Raw genomic sequence first — 13,706 nt, 5'->3', positions numbered from 1 at the left:
ATATACAAGTGAGGCTGCTGTCTCACTGCTTTTCACAAATCCATCTCCATAGGACTGAACTCCTTGACCAGTCTCACAATTTTTCCATTGTTTCTTTTATTTTGCTCATTTTTTTTCTCACATTTTTCTTCTGATATGCTTACTTTCCATCTTCAAATTTTGAAGAATTGCGTGAGGAGAGATTGATTGTTGTTATTTTGAAAGGGTTCTGTTTAACCTTCTTTTCTTCCTTTATGTAAAAGCTACAACATTTCAAAGAAGTTGAAATAGCCAAGATTAAAATGGAGGAGAAAGCACAGACCCAGAGAGAAATCTCTGAGCTGCGGTATGAGTTAGAAAGGACACATCAAGCAAAGGCTGAAGCCTTGGTTTCTCGTGAAAAGAATGCTATTGAGAGGCTTCAGAAACAACAAGAGGTGAAATTCCAAATACTTGTTCTTAATCTAGTACAAAATGACTGTAAGTCAATAAAACTGTTCTTTTATCTGTGGCTTATCTTCAGTTCTTATTCAGCTTATTAGTGAAAACTTGGAATTTACTTTTGTTCTCATAAATGGAGGAACCTGTTCAGTAAATACAAGGATGAGTATGGTTAAATATTTAAGTAAATTTGGCTGGAAAAAGAGCAGTTCTGCAAGCTACGGTTGAGTTATAATAAATACTTTTCAATCTGCTTTCATAATTTCACTGAATTTAGACCATTGAGATTTTGTTACAAGTTGGTACGACTGTTTGTTCTTCTATCTCCAAAACACAGCCTTTAGTTCTACTACAGATTCTTTCCGTTGCTTAGAAGAACTCTGAACTAAATGGGATACATAATCCACATGATATAGATATGCAGATAGATGTCATTATATGTAGAAGAGTTACAGTAGCCATTGCCTTTGCTGTAAGCATCTCCTCCTTTAATGATAGATACTGTGAAGTGAAACTAATGGTAATATTTTGTGATTCAGATAGAAGCAAAGGAAGTATATGCTCAGAGACAGAGTCTACTGAAAGATATTGAAGTCATGAGGACCAGAGAGGCAGAACTGAAGCAAAGAATTGAGGCATTTGAAATGTAAGTTGCTGAAGGGCATTTCAGTTCTAAATGTTGTTGGTCTTCTGGAAAGCATACTCCAAGATATTACTGCTTCTGCGAAGCTGAAATAGATTTTTATATATCCCATAAGTTGTGTTGGCATTTTGAACTTTGTTGTGTACTACCTCAGTTGGCTGGGACACCTGATACAAAATGAAGCCTTTTTTTTTTTTTTTTCCATTCCTCTTCATCTGGCCAGAACACTGCAGCATCTCTTTGGAGACAAGGAATCATATATTTGCTTTGAAGGTCTTAAATTAAACAATAATGATTTTGAAGGTCTTAAATTAAAAAAATAAACAATCAACGCAGGATGTAACAGTCCTAACAGTTGCAATGCCATGTATGTGATGCTTTGCTTTTTTAGACTTGTTTTTTTCCACTAGTAAGAATGTTGTCTTTCAGTTTTCCTTGGTCAAACTGGAAAATAACTAAACCGTCTTTGGCCAGGTTTTAAATACTACCTAAGTTTATTACTCTGTCATCTCTTTCATATGGCAAAATGAGTATCCCACAGAAACGTGTCTTTTTTCTAACAATCCAGCAGAGGGTGCTGATAGTGTTGGGCATGATGCTCGATCTCTTTTGAAGACTTTCTGGTGTGGAAAGCTGAGCTAGGGTTACCCTGGGAGAGCTGGATAATTGATTGGTACTCGATTTTAATTATGTCAATTTATTTTCTGTCAGACCTTCTTGTTCTTAATGAGTTAGAATGACAGGTTCTGATCATAACTTTAAATTGCTAAGGTGTTCTAAGCAAGCACATCACCCTTTAATGGCTCTAAATGTTATTTTAAGGAAAAAAAAAATTGAAAACTCCAAAGTTTTGGCTTTGTAACTGGTCATTGTATATTTATTAATATTTCAGCACTCAGAAGCTTCAGGAAGAGAAAAATAAAACTATTGATGATGCACTTCGACGTCGAGAAGTTGCTGTGAAGAACATAGAGGAGACTTATGACCAAAAGCTTAAGACTGAACTCTTAAAGTAATTTTTTCTTTTCTCTTTAATAGAACATATGTTAATTCTTATGAAAATAAAATTTAAAAAATTATAAGATTTCTTTTGAGAAATGTAACAAAGTAAGGACTTAAAAGTTTCCACTCACTCTTGTTTTAATTGCCTAGAATTATCTACATTTTTGCTGCGCTAGCGAGACAAGTTGTTCTGTCAGGTTCAGAAAATGCTTTCTATGGAAAATAATTCTCTTTTGATTATAGGCTATATTATTTTTGTAGATTAAATCCTGTGTTCTTTATATGGGAAAGAGATGTGAGATAAGTTGTATGTTTAGACAAGAGGATGTGAAGCATTAGTAACTTCCTTTGACCATGATTAAAAGAACTGGCCCTTTTATGGACACAGAGAAGTCATGGAGGTTAAAGTACAGTTAAAGAAAGGTTAGAAGTTTCTTGGAAAAAGAGTGAGAGAGACACCAGCCCACACAGGCAGGTTAGTTCTTAGCTTAATGCCTCATTGTTTTTGGGATCTCTGTTGTAGGTCACCCTCTCTTACTGACTCTAACCTGCTTCAACTTGATTTCAAAGAATTTGCTTTGAAATGCTCTTTGAAATGCTCATCAATGACTACATTTGAGATTTTGCAGTTAGTATACCTCACTGTTACTGCCTTCCTTTGAGTGCTTTGGTCACTTGGTTTCTTGATGCTTCAGTGCAGGCATATGCTTTCAGTATGTTACTGCTCATGCGTATATCATGGCATGAAACAGTCATCCAGTTAGAAAGGTAAACCAAATGACTGATGTATTGTAACTTATTTTTGCAAACCAACTGTTTGTATCAGCTGCCGTGCACTAAGTATCTGTGTTGGTGTGTCTTAGCTTAAACAGAGAGAAGATGTAAAGAGGAGGTTTTGATGGGAATGATGTCTCAGCTGGAACTGAATAAGATGCCAGGGTTTTCTTAGAGAACAATGGAATGCAGGCCTAATTTACCCACCTTGGTACCTTGTTTTAACCAGTTAATCAGTAACAGCTAGTTACAAGAAATACTTGTAACACTCCTGGAGATTTCCATAACACTGAACAGTAAAGATGGGTGACTGCTGGGCTGTAAATACCTGGGCAGTGCTCAATGTCTAACTGGTTTGTGGTGGCATGCAGAGAAGCCAAGGGGACATTACTGTCCTGTACCATCCAACACCTTCATCCGTTATCTGGATGATGACACTTTGTGCTTCAAATTTGAACATGAGGCTTACTTAAGGGAAATGGCTGCCACAAGAAATGGAAGTATTTCAATGCAGGTGGACTTTGGTAAACTTGGGGATTTTGCCAACATAAACCTAAGGATTTTAACAAAGCTTAGTACGCAGGGCGGAGAATCCTTCTGCAGTGGCACAAGTGGGGAGAAAGAATGGATTGAGCAGCAGCCTTTCTGGAAAGGACATGGAAGTTCCAGTGAAAGCTAGTAAGCAAGTAAGTGGCAAGTGGCAAGTAAGGCCAGCAGCACAATGGGTCACATTAACAGCAGTGTGGACAACAGGCTGAGGGGTTGTTTTCCCCCTAAGGTACTGGTGTAGGCTGCATTGAGTTTTGGGCCCCTCAGTCCAACAGAGTTGTGGAGAAGTTGGAAAGAGCCTAGTAGAGGTTTGTGCAGGTAGTGATGGTGACCTCTGAGAAGAGGTTGAGGGAGCACAGTTTGTTTAATCTATTGTAGGCCAGGCTTGGTGATGTGTTAGCATCCTGAAGCTGCTTGAAGTTTTTAATCTTTTTGCTTCTAGATACCAGCTTGAATTAAAAGAAGAATATATAGCCAGAACCAATAAAGTTACTGAAGATGAGAAAAAAAATAAAGGTAACCATCTCTCTGTGATTAATGCAGCAGCAGTTGAGAGCATTTACTAACAGGTATCAACAGGTATCAACATGAACAGTGACAGTGTTCATAACAGAGGTGTAACTGCCAGAAAAGCCACCAACTCAGGCTTTGAAAATCATGTAGCGAGATCCAGTAGCAGGTCAGCAACTCCTTGCAGTTTAAAATGCAGTGGGAACCAGGAGCTGGTGCTTCACGCAGAGGCTGAAAGCCTGCTTTTTCAGTTTCCCAGCTCTTTCTGAAGTTGTCCCAGCTCACTCATTCTCTAATTGAACTCTGGTACAGCCTGATTGAATCGTTGCCAGCTTCTAAATTTATTGTGCACAAGATGTTTAACCAAAGCTTGAGAAGAGAGCTGAGACAGATAGCATGTTTAGACTTCTAAGTTGGGGTCATGTGAAAGAAATGATATATCATGTGCATATGAATTTGATTTACTTAATTCTAAAATAGTTTTACATATGCATTGTATACACTCACACAGTGATTTACATAATTTTGAAGGCGTATGTATACATACATGACACTCAGTTATTATAAATTTTTGAATTAAATTGAATGTTGGACTTAGCAACTTAAATTTTTTTGCTGATACAGTCTTTAATGTAATTGTCTATTAATTTAATTCAGCATTTGTAATCCTCCCTGCAGAGAAGGCTATGCTTTTGCGTGAAGAAGCTGTTGCTGTTAACTCCAAAAAGGAGGAACTCAAGCAAGCTGTGTCACGCACAAAAGAACTTGAGGTGATGTTAAACGTAAATTTTAGAGAAACTGTATTCTAATAACTGCATGTGAGCTATATTAAAAAAACATAAGTGAAATAAAAACCAGTTTATAGTATAATAGTTTTTCTTTAGAAACGTCTTCATAAACTTCTAAATTGTTCTTTATCTGCAGCTGGATTTGGAGTCAGTGAAGGCTCAGGTTCTGTTGGTAAATAAGCAGAATCAGTTGTTGACAGAAAAACTGAAAGAGGTGTCAGACTATCCTTTGCTAAAGGAGGAGAAACTGGAACTCCAAGTGCAGAATAAACTACTTAGGCAACAGCTGGATGAGACTCGCACTGAGAACCAGCATCTTCGAGACAGTCAGTGTGAATGATTTAATCTTTTTCTTGTTTGTGCTTCCCTTTGTGTTTTTCTTCAGAAATACATTGTCATTGAAAGACATTCTTTGTATTATGTATACTGTTAGTTGGCACTAACCCTCCAACTGATGAATCAACTGATGAATCTAAGTCCCTGACATTATATTTTCTTCAATATATCTATGTAGTAGAAATCCTGAACTAAGTGATACCCATAATAACATGAATATCCCTTCCACCTCCTGAAAAGTATAATATTTCCAATAATAGCACTAATTTGGTTAATAATGGTAAAAATAATATTGCATCTTGAAGGGTGAGCCTGTGTGGAACCAGGATTTGGACTCCTGGCATGGGTACTTTCCAACTCAGAACATTCTTTGATTCTGTGTCTGTAGTTGTAAAGTGCTGATTATTTTTAATGTGCATCTCAGATAACTAGAAAGTAAAGATGTATACACCAGTTAGGTGGGGTTATGTATTTTCTTTCTATAGTAGGACGATGTGTCTAGTTCTTAAGCAACTACATGAACAAAAACTTCAGTCCTTTGTAAAAGAAAGAAAAAATCTTATGTACTTGCTTCAAACAAAACCTAATTTTAGAAGACTTTGCTATGTCCTTGGAAACAAATGAGCTTTAAGTTTCAAAGAGATATCTTATGGAGAAGTGAACAATTACTCTATGTTAATCTGATATTTCTTTTTCGTGGAAGAACTGTCCCAGCCTTCAGCAGAGCACCTGGCCTGCCAAGCAGAGCTGAGAAAGGTTGAACATTCCAGGAGGCTGGTGATGGATGAATTTGAAAGTCATAAGCAGTTTTCAGAAAAGCAGCTCCAAAGTGAGGTAAGTGATTCTTTCTTCTTTTTGTCATCTTGTTAACAATTATCTGTGTACCTGTGCAGGTTGCTGTGCAGATAGTTAGGGGAATGCTTTGCACTTTGATGGTTTTTATAACTTACAGAAACAAGGAAGCAACAACAAACTTCAGCCAACCAAACAACCTGAGTAATGGCTCGTTTCAAGCCATTAAGTTGTCAGTGCTGACTTTCACAGGTTTTGCTGGACCTGAAGAACACTTAGAAAAGAGTATTCAAACAATTCATTATTCTACTTTTAAGAATTACTCTCTCTTTTTTCCTCTGGATTGCTTTAGGTTGAGCGTTCTGCCCAGTTAAAGACCCAATTGTTGGACTCTGAAGCCACTGTGAGGAAGTTAAATGTGCAGGTTGAAGATCTGAAACTACAGTTGAAACAAACACAGGCAGGTTTGTGTCTTGTACTAAATAAGTCCTTTGTGAAGTCTGCTTACCTAATCAATGTAAGAAATTCCAGATTCTGAGAAAATCCTTCAGTTAAAATATTGCCATGGAGTGTGTTTCAAGTTTAAAATTAAAATCACAATTACAACTGCATTTTCAGAAAACAAATGCATAGGAGGAAGAGGAAAAATGTTCTTGGAACACTTACGTTCTTTTTGTTGTCTCTGTTTCAACTCAGGATAAAGACATTAATGTCTGGTGATAACATAATCACCTTTTTTTTTCACAGGGGTGAATTGTGTTTTAATGCATTTTGATTCGGGGATGTTCATAGTAAGAATATTTGTATTTCATAGCTCACAATTTAAATCTAACTTTTAAATAGTTGTTGCCAAAACTAATAACTGAAGCACCTCGCACAGACATGAGGAAGGCAAATATATTTTGTAAGGCAATTCAGTCTGCTGAAGAAATGTAATTCTAAAGATGCCTGTCAAGTTGCTGCTATCAAGCATGATAACTTTCATTTTTTGTACATGTAAATAAATTAAAAACGTGGAATCGAATTCTGCAATGATTATACATTACATAGAAAATGTTGCACCATAGTTCAGTATGTGCAATACTTTCTGTTATTCACTAGACAAATATGTATATTTTCATATATGGCATAACTAACAGTACCGTTTGTAATCAGAAATTCACCAGTGTCAAAATAACAAATATATTTTAATTTAATGAAGAAGTTCTGCTTGGAATTCCATTTTGCAGCTTTGTTAACAATGTTATTGAGGAACCATTTAGATCGAATAAAAATAAAGTGGTAATTTTGCTTAGAAAGATGGGTCTTTAGGGCATACTGAAACAAGCAGGCAAAGCAGGAAGCTGACAGTTCTGAAAATTTCAATGTAACTGATTATTTTTGAGGAATACTTTTTATGTTTTTATTATTTTAATAACCCATTTGTATGTGTTGGGTTACTTTTCCTAATTTCTTTTTGATCTAAATGGAGGCAGACTTTTAGCCTAGCTTGTGTCCTGCGCACTGTAATAACGTGATTGGATATATTGCATCCAAAGGGGTGACATTTTGTTTCCTTTTTTAAACACAATTGAATTAATGAAAACAAAAAACCTGTTTAGTTAGAATATATTTATAAGATAGAGCTCTACATGGAAGAATTGCATCTGAAGTTAATTAAATTGATGATAATTTGCAGCTATGCAGCTACATAAAAATACATTTAAACCAGTACACTGAATTCTCAGAATTTGAATAAAGCCATTTTAAAATTATTTTGATGAAAGAAAGTGCCATGTGTTATTACTTCTGATTAGTAATGGATCTATCTCTCTCTTTGTCTTAAATGTCACTCGCATTCTTAATCTGGAAGCTCTGGAAAATGAAGTGTATCGGAATCCCAAGCCTTCGCTCGTTGATCGCTCTGTCATTGACCTCATTGATGATAGGATTGTACCTCACGATATTTATACAGATAGCATATTCCTGAAGAATCCCATTGTGAGTGATGTCGTCAAGGGAAGTCCTGTGCCAAGAGCTGGCTGTCACCAGCAGTTACAGACACGTAGTGCTTCTCCAGATTCTGACCTGGAGTGCATGGCGCAAACCTGGGCTAGAATAAAAGAACTAGAAAAAGAGGCAGAGTATTTGGAAGAGGCCTACAGAAACTACCAGCATAGGATAATGCAGGATACAGCTGCGAGCAGAACACCAAGAAAGATGAAGTCCCCTTTACCTCTCCAGTGTGCTGTTAGTAGAGTCCCCTTGACTATGCAGTGTGAACTTTTGGAGGATAATCCTGGCTCCCAGCATTCTCCTCTGAGCAGTCCAATAGGTGAAAAATACGTTGGAAGACATGGGCAGCCTGATGCCTTTAAAAATCCTTCAACACCACCACACAAAGGAGTGCCTCCTTCTAAATGCCGTTCTTCTACTCCTGTTTACAAATTGGAAAGAGTTCTCAATAACAAGAACTGTTCAGATGGTAAGTTACAATCGTCATTATGGGATCTGATTGGAGTTCCTCTTGCATGACTCAAAGAGAAGGGTTTAGCACTGGTTATCTTTCACTCATCAGTTTATTTCCTAAGGAGCAAGACAATCATAGCCCTTAGCAGGGATCACCTGCTCCAGCCCCTGCCCCAGCAGGGCATCCAGAGCAGGGTGCCATCCTCACATACAGGTGGCTTTTGGAGATCTCCAGGGAGGAGACTGCAGCCTTTGAGCAGCCTGGGTTAGTGCTCCATCACCTGCAAAGCACAGAAGTGCTGCCTGGTGTCAGAGAAAGTCGGAGACAGGATGTGCTAGCTGTTAGGATTATCCATTCTTTGTGGAAACAATCAGTGAAGAAATACATGGAGAGAGGCTACATGCACTGCTCTTAGTTCAGGTAGTTTTAAAGATAAGGCTATTTCATCTCATTCACGACATGTGTAATCCAATTATATATAGAGATTGTTTCAAAAGTTACTGCTCAGTATAACTGCATTGGAACACTGCTAGAACTGGTTAATTGTGATTAATCTTCTACCTATATTCTTACCTTTTCACGTAGTTACTGCAGTTTCATGTGCGCAGCAGAAGGCTGCATCATCTGGCTTCCATTAGATTCTCTTTTTCAACCTGACGGGTGTAGATTTGCTTTTTTTCTATTGGCTGTGGCATTGTTACCAATATTCCTGAGCAGTTGTAAGGGAGAAAGGATTAGTGTTTGCTCTTGAGTTTGGAATATTTTAGTTTGCTATTAGTGCCTAAGAATTGTTCAGTAACTTTTTTTAAGTGGCAGTACTCAGAAAAGCGAGTGAAATAGAAAACAATTGAAGATTTTGAAGAAAACATGTTCTTCTGTTTCAAATCTGCAGTACATTTGCTTCTTGAATCATGCAATTCTTGTCGTTCTATATCAAAATGGATTTAATAGAATGAAAAAAATACTAAGAAAAATACTAAGGACAGCTTCTATATAAAAGAAACACGAGAAGGGTAACTAAGTTTGGAAGAGTGTTGGGTGAAGTGAGCTGGTGGAAAATATGGATAGCAGTGAGTGATGTGGAAGGGGCAAAAGGGGATTGATTGATCATTGCTTCACAGACCACAGAATCCTATGATGTTTAAAGAAAACAAAAGGAAGTGCTTCTTCATATCATGAATAATTTGTGGAATTTATTGCTTCTGTGGCAACAGAACTAAATGGGAAAATAAAACATCCCTATTGGGAGGGCCTGGAAGGTGGTGGTGGTGGTAGGGGTTTGTGGCTAGAGGCGAGATATCCCTGTTCTCATTTTCCTTTTTCCAAGCATTTAATAACAGACGTTCTTGGAAATATGCTACATCTGAACTATTGTGGCTCTCCTTGTGTTTAAACTCCTCTAGCAGTTTAAAAAGAAAAAAATATGTGGTTTCTTCAGTACGTTCCTAAATTCTTCAGATAAGCTTCATCAGGTCTTGCCACCTCCAACTTGGCTAAGTATATTAACTATTCTCTCTCTTTCCTTGTTAGTTTGTTTGTTGAGCTACTGTCTGCTTCCAGAATTAACAGCATCCCATTTGTCATAGTGTTGTGAAGGCTGAAGCAAATAAGTGACTTTTTTACTTCTTTTTCTTTTATCATGGAGTGGTGGACCTGTCTTCTCCTATTATTACTTACTTATCTGTTAAAGCACTACTGCGTGACAAAAGCACGAGCTCCTGGAGTGTGTTTTGAAATAGCTTTTTGTTTCAGAAAGAAGGAAAATGAGTAGAGAATTAGAGATTTTTAGATGAAGTTTTCATTTTCAAGAAGAAGAAATAAATAATAGGACAACGGATTTAGAAGAGGAAAGCTTTTAAAAAGCTAAGGAAACTGGTGGCAAAGTGTGTTGTGAAGATGCTGAAAGAGAAGATGAGCTGCAAGTTATTTGGCAATCTGGACAACAGACTATTCAAATTAGAAAGAGAGACATTTATAGTGAGACATCAGTGCAGATTGATCCTGTAGCTCTTAAATATCAGGAAGTGCAAAAAGTAACACAAAGGATACATGAGTGCAAATAAATATGAAAGTCATTGAGGCCCTGGAGCATGCCTAGAAAAGGGCAGCAAAGCTGTGAGCGGTCTGGAGCACAAGTCTTATGGGGAGCAACTAAGGGAGCTGAGATTGTTCAGTCTGGAAAAGAGGAGGTTCAGTGGAGACCTCATTGCTCTATAAGTGCCTGAAAGGAGGCTGTGGTGCAGATCAGCCTCTTCTCCCAGGTAACAGCGATAAGATGGGAGGTGATGGCCTTAAGTTACACCAGGGGAGGTTTAAATCACATGTTAGGAAAAAATTTCTTCTCAGAAAGAGTGGTGAGGCAGTGGCACAGGCTGCCCAGGGAGGTGGAGTTATCGCCCCTGGAGGTGTTTAAGAACTGTGTGGATGTGGCACTGAGGGATGTGATTAGTGGGTGCTATTGGTGGTAGGTGGGCAGTTGGACTAGATAATCTGAATGGTCTTTTCTAACCTTAATGATTCTGTACTTCTATGATTCTACCATTTGCAAGCTTGATTAAAAGCCTTTTTAAGCATTGTTAGTTGTTTTTTTTGCCTTGGTTTCCATGGAAGCTCAAGGCTTCTCCTGTCATAAGGGATAAGATCTTCAAAATTTTTCTTCTTTCCTTTATCATCCATTTTCATTAATCTGTAGAAAATGAATGTTCCACTTTGTTTCCTAATGAAGAATAGCCTTTGAGAGACCTCAAGCATTCTCTTTTTCTGGTCTAGTATGCACATCGCTAGTTTTAAATACAGATCAGCTGTCTTCACTTGATGCCCAGAATGGGAGAAATTCTTAGGTATTTGGCAGAAGGGTTGGATTTTGTGAGGAACAGGAAAGTATTATGAGGAGCTGTTAATCATAGGCCTCGTGAGCAGAAAATTTATGACAGCAAAGTATTGTAGAGGAGAATTCAACTACAGGGGAAAAAAATAGAAACAGGACTTGGGTAGCTGTACACATGAGAAAGTGATTTATTTAAAGGCATCACTGCTTAAAAGTCATTTGAAAAATTGAAATGTTGTTTATTTGTGAGAGGGAGGAGAAGGGGCAGGCTGGGAGGGTGCTTTTGGGTCACAAGCAGATCTGAAATGCCAGACTGTTTTCCAGACAAAGTTGCTCTGCTTTTGTCAGATCCTACACTGCTGGAAATAAACAGTACGAGAAAATTCGTATTGCTTACAGAATTGGATGTTAGCAGCCCTGCAGTGGTAGTGCATGCACAGTGCAGTTATACATGGTTTGTGGAAACCAGACTTATCTGACAAGTCGAAGGATGAATAAATGATTAATACAATTTGTGTGTTGTTTTTTTCTTATTGTGCAGGCACCAGTGACTCGTACCTTGCCTCTTCCCAGCAGAGTGTCGATCAGGTGCTTTCTCCTATTTCAAAACCACGCATTCTTTCACGTTCTGAGTCTCCTTCTTCCTCACCATCCAGTCATGGAGAAAAAATTAGGTAATTTCATTTACAAAGCAACATTTTAACCTGCTTTTTAAGGAGAAAAAAACCCACAAAACATAATGGTGGTAGCTGCTTTTACAATTCAAATAAGCCATGAATTTTATGTCATAACTTCTCTAAGGGTGGGTAACATTTCCCTCCTTAGAATATCCTCTCCCTTTCACATTTTCCATATAAAACTTCTCATGTGTCAGTGCTCTGATGAACTTCTGAATGCTTTGGATGCTGTTCTTTAAAACAAAGTGTGGTGTGGGTCATCATGTTTCAAAAACGCTGCAGGATGTAAATCTATAGTGTCAGTTAGGCCTTCTGTTTGATTTTATTTCCTTACACAGTAAACCACTTTCAGGCAGCTGAATAAAAGATTCATTACTAATAAATTATGTGAAACAAGTAGATGTAAACGTAATTCTAGCAGTTTGCTTTCACGAGCTGTATTGGGATTTGACAGATGTGACTCTTCAGTGGGCTTCTGCATCATCCATGTACGTATGAACCTGATAAGACTAACAGTAATTTCTGCTGATGTCGACTAACATGAAAACAAACCTCATTTCATAAGACAGTTGACTCTTTAGAGGGATACACTTCATCAAGTTGTAATGCTAACATGTTCTTTTCTACTAAAATCATATTAGTGTGCCTGCAGTACTTTTTCTGGAATAGGAATTTGCAGTTGTCTTTGCATGTGTGATGAGTAGCAGAGCTTTTCTCTTCTTTTTTGTATTTTAAGATCTTTGCTGAGTAAATGAATAACTCTGAAAAAAGTTGCTGCACAGAGATCTTCTCTTTTTTTCTGTCTTTCTTATTTCTGTATATAAAATTCTTCTGTAACTAGTGGTTACCAGTGCCTCCACTTTCCAAGACTGAAAAATCTTGATTCTTCAGTAAAAGCTCAACTGTTTAGTATCTGATGTGGAAAAACATCAGAAAAAAAACACTTGAATCAGTGTCTTGCTTGCCATCGTTCCAGATTTTATTGCTGTAGAAAGATAGTTGTGTTAGGGCAGCTCTAGTGGTCATCCGTAGGGCTCTTATTTTCTTACTTAATATGCATTTAGTGTAGAAACAATCTCTCCTGTAGTTAGAATTTCAGAAGAGCCTTTATGTTCTTGGCCTGGAAAAGAAGCTATTGAGATTTTTAGGGACTGTGAGATTAATTCTGACGTTGGTGTTTGCCTTCCCGTGGCTCTCCTTCATCTGTTCATTCACATTTTCTACAGCATGCATCAGGTTTGCTGTATTGCTGTGACAGAACTTAGAAAGGGAATGTTGAGTGGTAACTTACATGTTAGGGTTTTATGGGAAAATTCTCCAGTGCTGTGAGGAAATGTACTTCTTTGAAGGGCATTGGAGAGTCTGAACTACAAAAAGGAATCCGCTGTGGGAACAGTAAGCAGTATGACCAAGTTGTGTTACAGAGAATAGGCAGTGGGTGGTGGCTGCCTTCTTGGGTTCCTTGCGACAGATCAAGGATGTGTGGTCCCAATAGCTTTCTTGGACTTCTGCTTTCCCAAGACATCTTTAAAGGGAAAATGTTGTTTTGTTTAGGATTTTGGAGGGTTTTTGTGCGTTGTGCTATTTTCTGTTGCTTTAAGTATTTGAGAAATGCCATGTGTGGGCTTCTCCACTTACTTACTGCCATTATTAGGGAAAAGCCACATTACTGATGTCTACTGTGGGATTAGTTTTATGACCTGCAGATTTTAAGTGACGATGGGAACCTAAGTGAAAAGAGAAGGAAAGATGCTGTTATAACACCAGTAAACCATTAAGTTCGACTTCTGACAGTGGGGAAGAACAACTGCTTCTCTGATCAGGACCTTCTTGTTTATTTATATTTCAAAATATGAGCAGTATGAAGAAGCCAGTAAATACAGACAGGAAGACCGGAGTTACAAGGCAGATGAATTATCTGACCATTCCTTTTTCATAT

General features: G+C 37.7%; 1 protein-coding gene across 4 annotated transcripts in view; it reads left to right on the top strand.

Annotated features, from left to right (window-relative positions):
- OFD1 (OFD1 centriole and centriolar satellite protein) overlaps window positions 1-13,706 on the top strand; it is a 29,424-nt gene that overhangs the window by 6,165 nt on the left and 9,553 nt on the right. For all 4 annotated transcript variants that reach the window (XM_031596083.2, XM_031596084.2, XM_031596085.2 and 1 more), the window contains exons 7-16: window positions 243-416; window positions 960-1,066; window positions 1,956-2,075; window positions 3,831-3,904; window positions 4,577-4,668; window positions 4,823-5,012; window positions 5,726-5,856; window positions 6,167-6,278; window positions 7,667-8,278; window positions 11,632-11,764. In XM_031596083.2, coding sequence (XP_031451943.2) covers window positions 243-416; window positions 960-1,066; window positions 1,956-2,075; window positions 3,831-3,904; window positions 4,577-4,668; window positions 4,823-5,012; window positions 5,726-5,856; window positions 6,167-6,278; window positions 7,667-8,278; window positions 11,632-11,764 — 1,745 coding nt within the window. The remainder of the gene's footprint in view (window positions 1-242; window positions 417-959; window positions 1,067-1,955; window positions 2,076-3,830; window positions 3,905-4,576; window positions 4,669-4,822; window positions 5,013-5,725; window positions 5,857-6,166; window positions 6,279-7,666; window positions 8,279-11,631; window positions 11,765-13,706) is intronic.

This window comes from Phasianus colchicus, chromosome 1 (assembly GCF_987193195.1).
Source record: "Phasianus colchicus chromosome 1, bPhaCol1.hap1.1, whole genome shotgun sequence".
Taxonomy (NCBI): domain Eukaryota; kingdom Metazoa; phylum Chordata; class Aves; order Galliformes; family Phasianidae; genus Phasianus; species Phasianus colchicus.
Note: the sequence above shows the minus strand (reverse complement) of the source record. Positions and strands in the feature narration are given on the sequence as shown.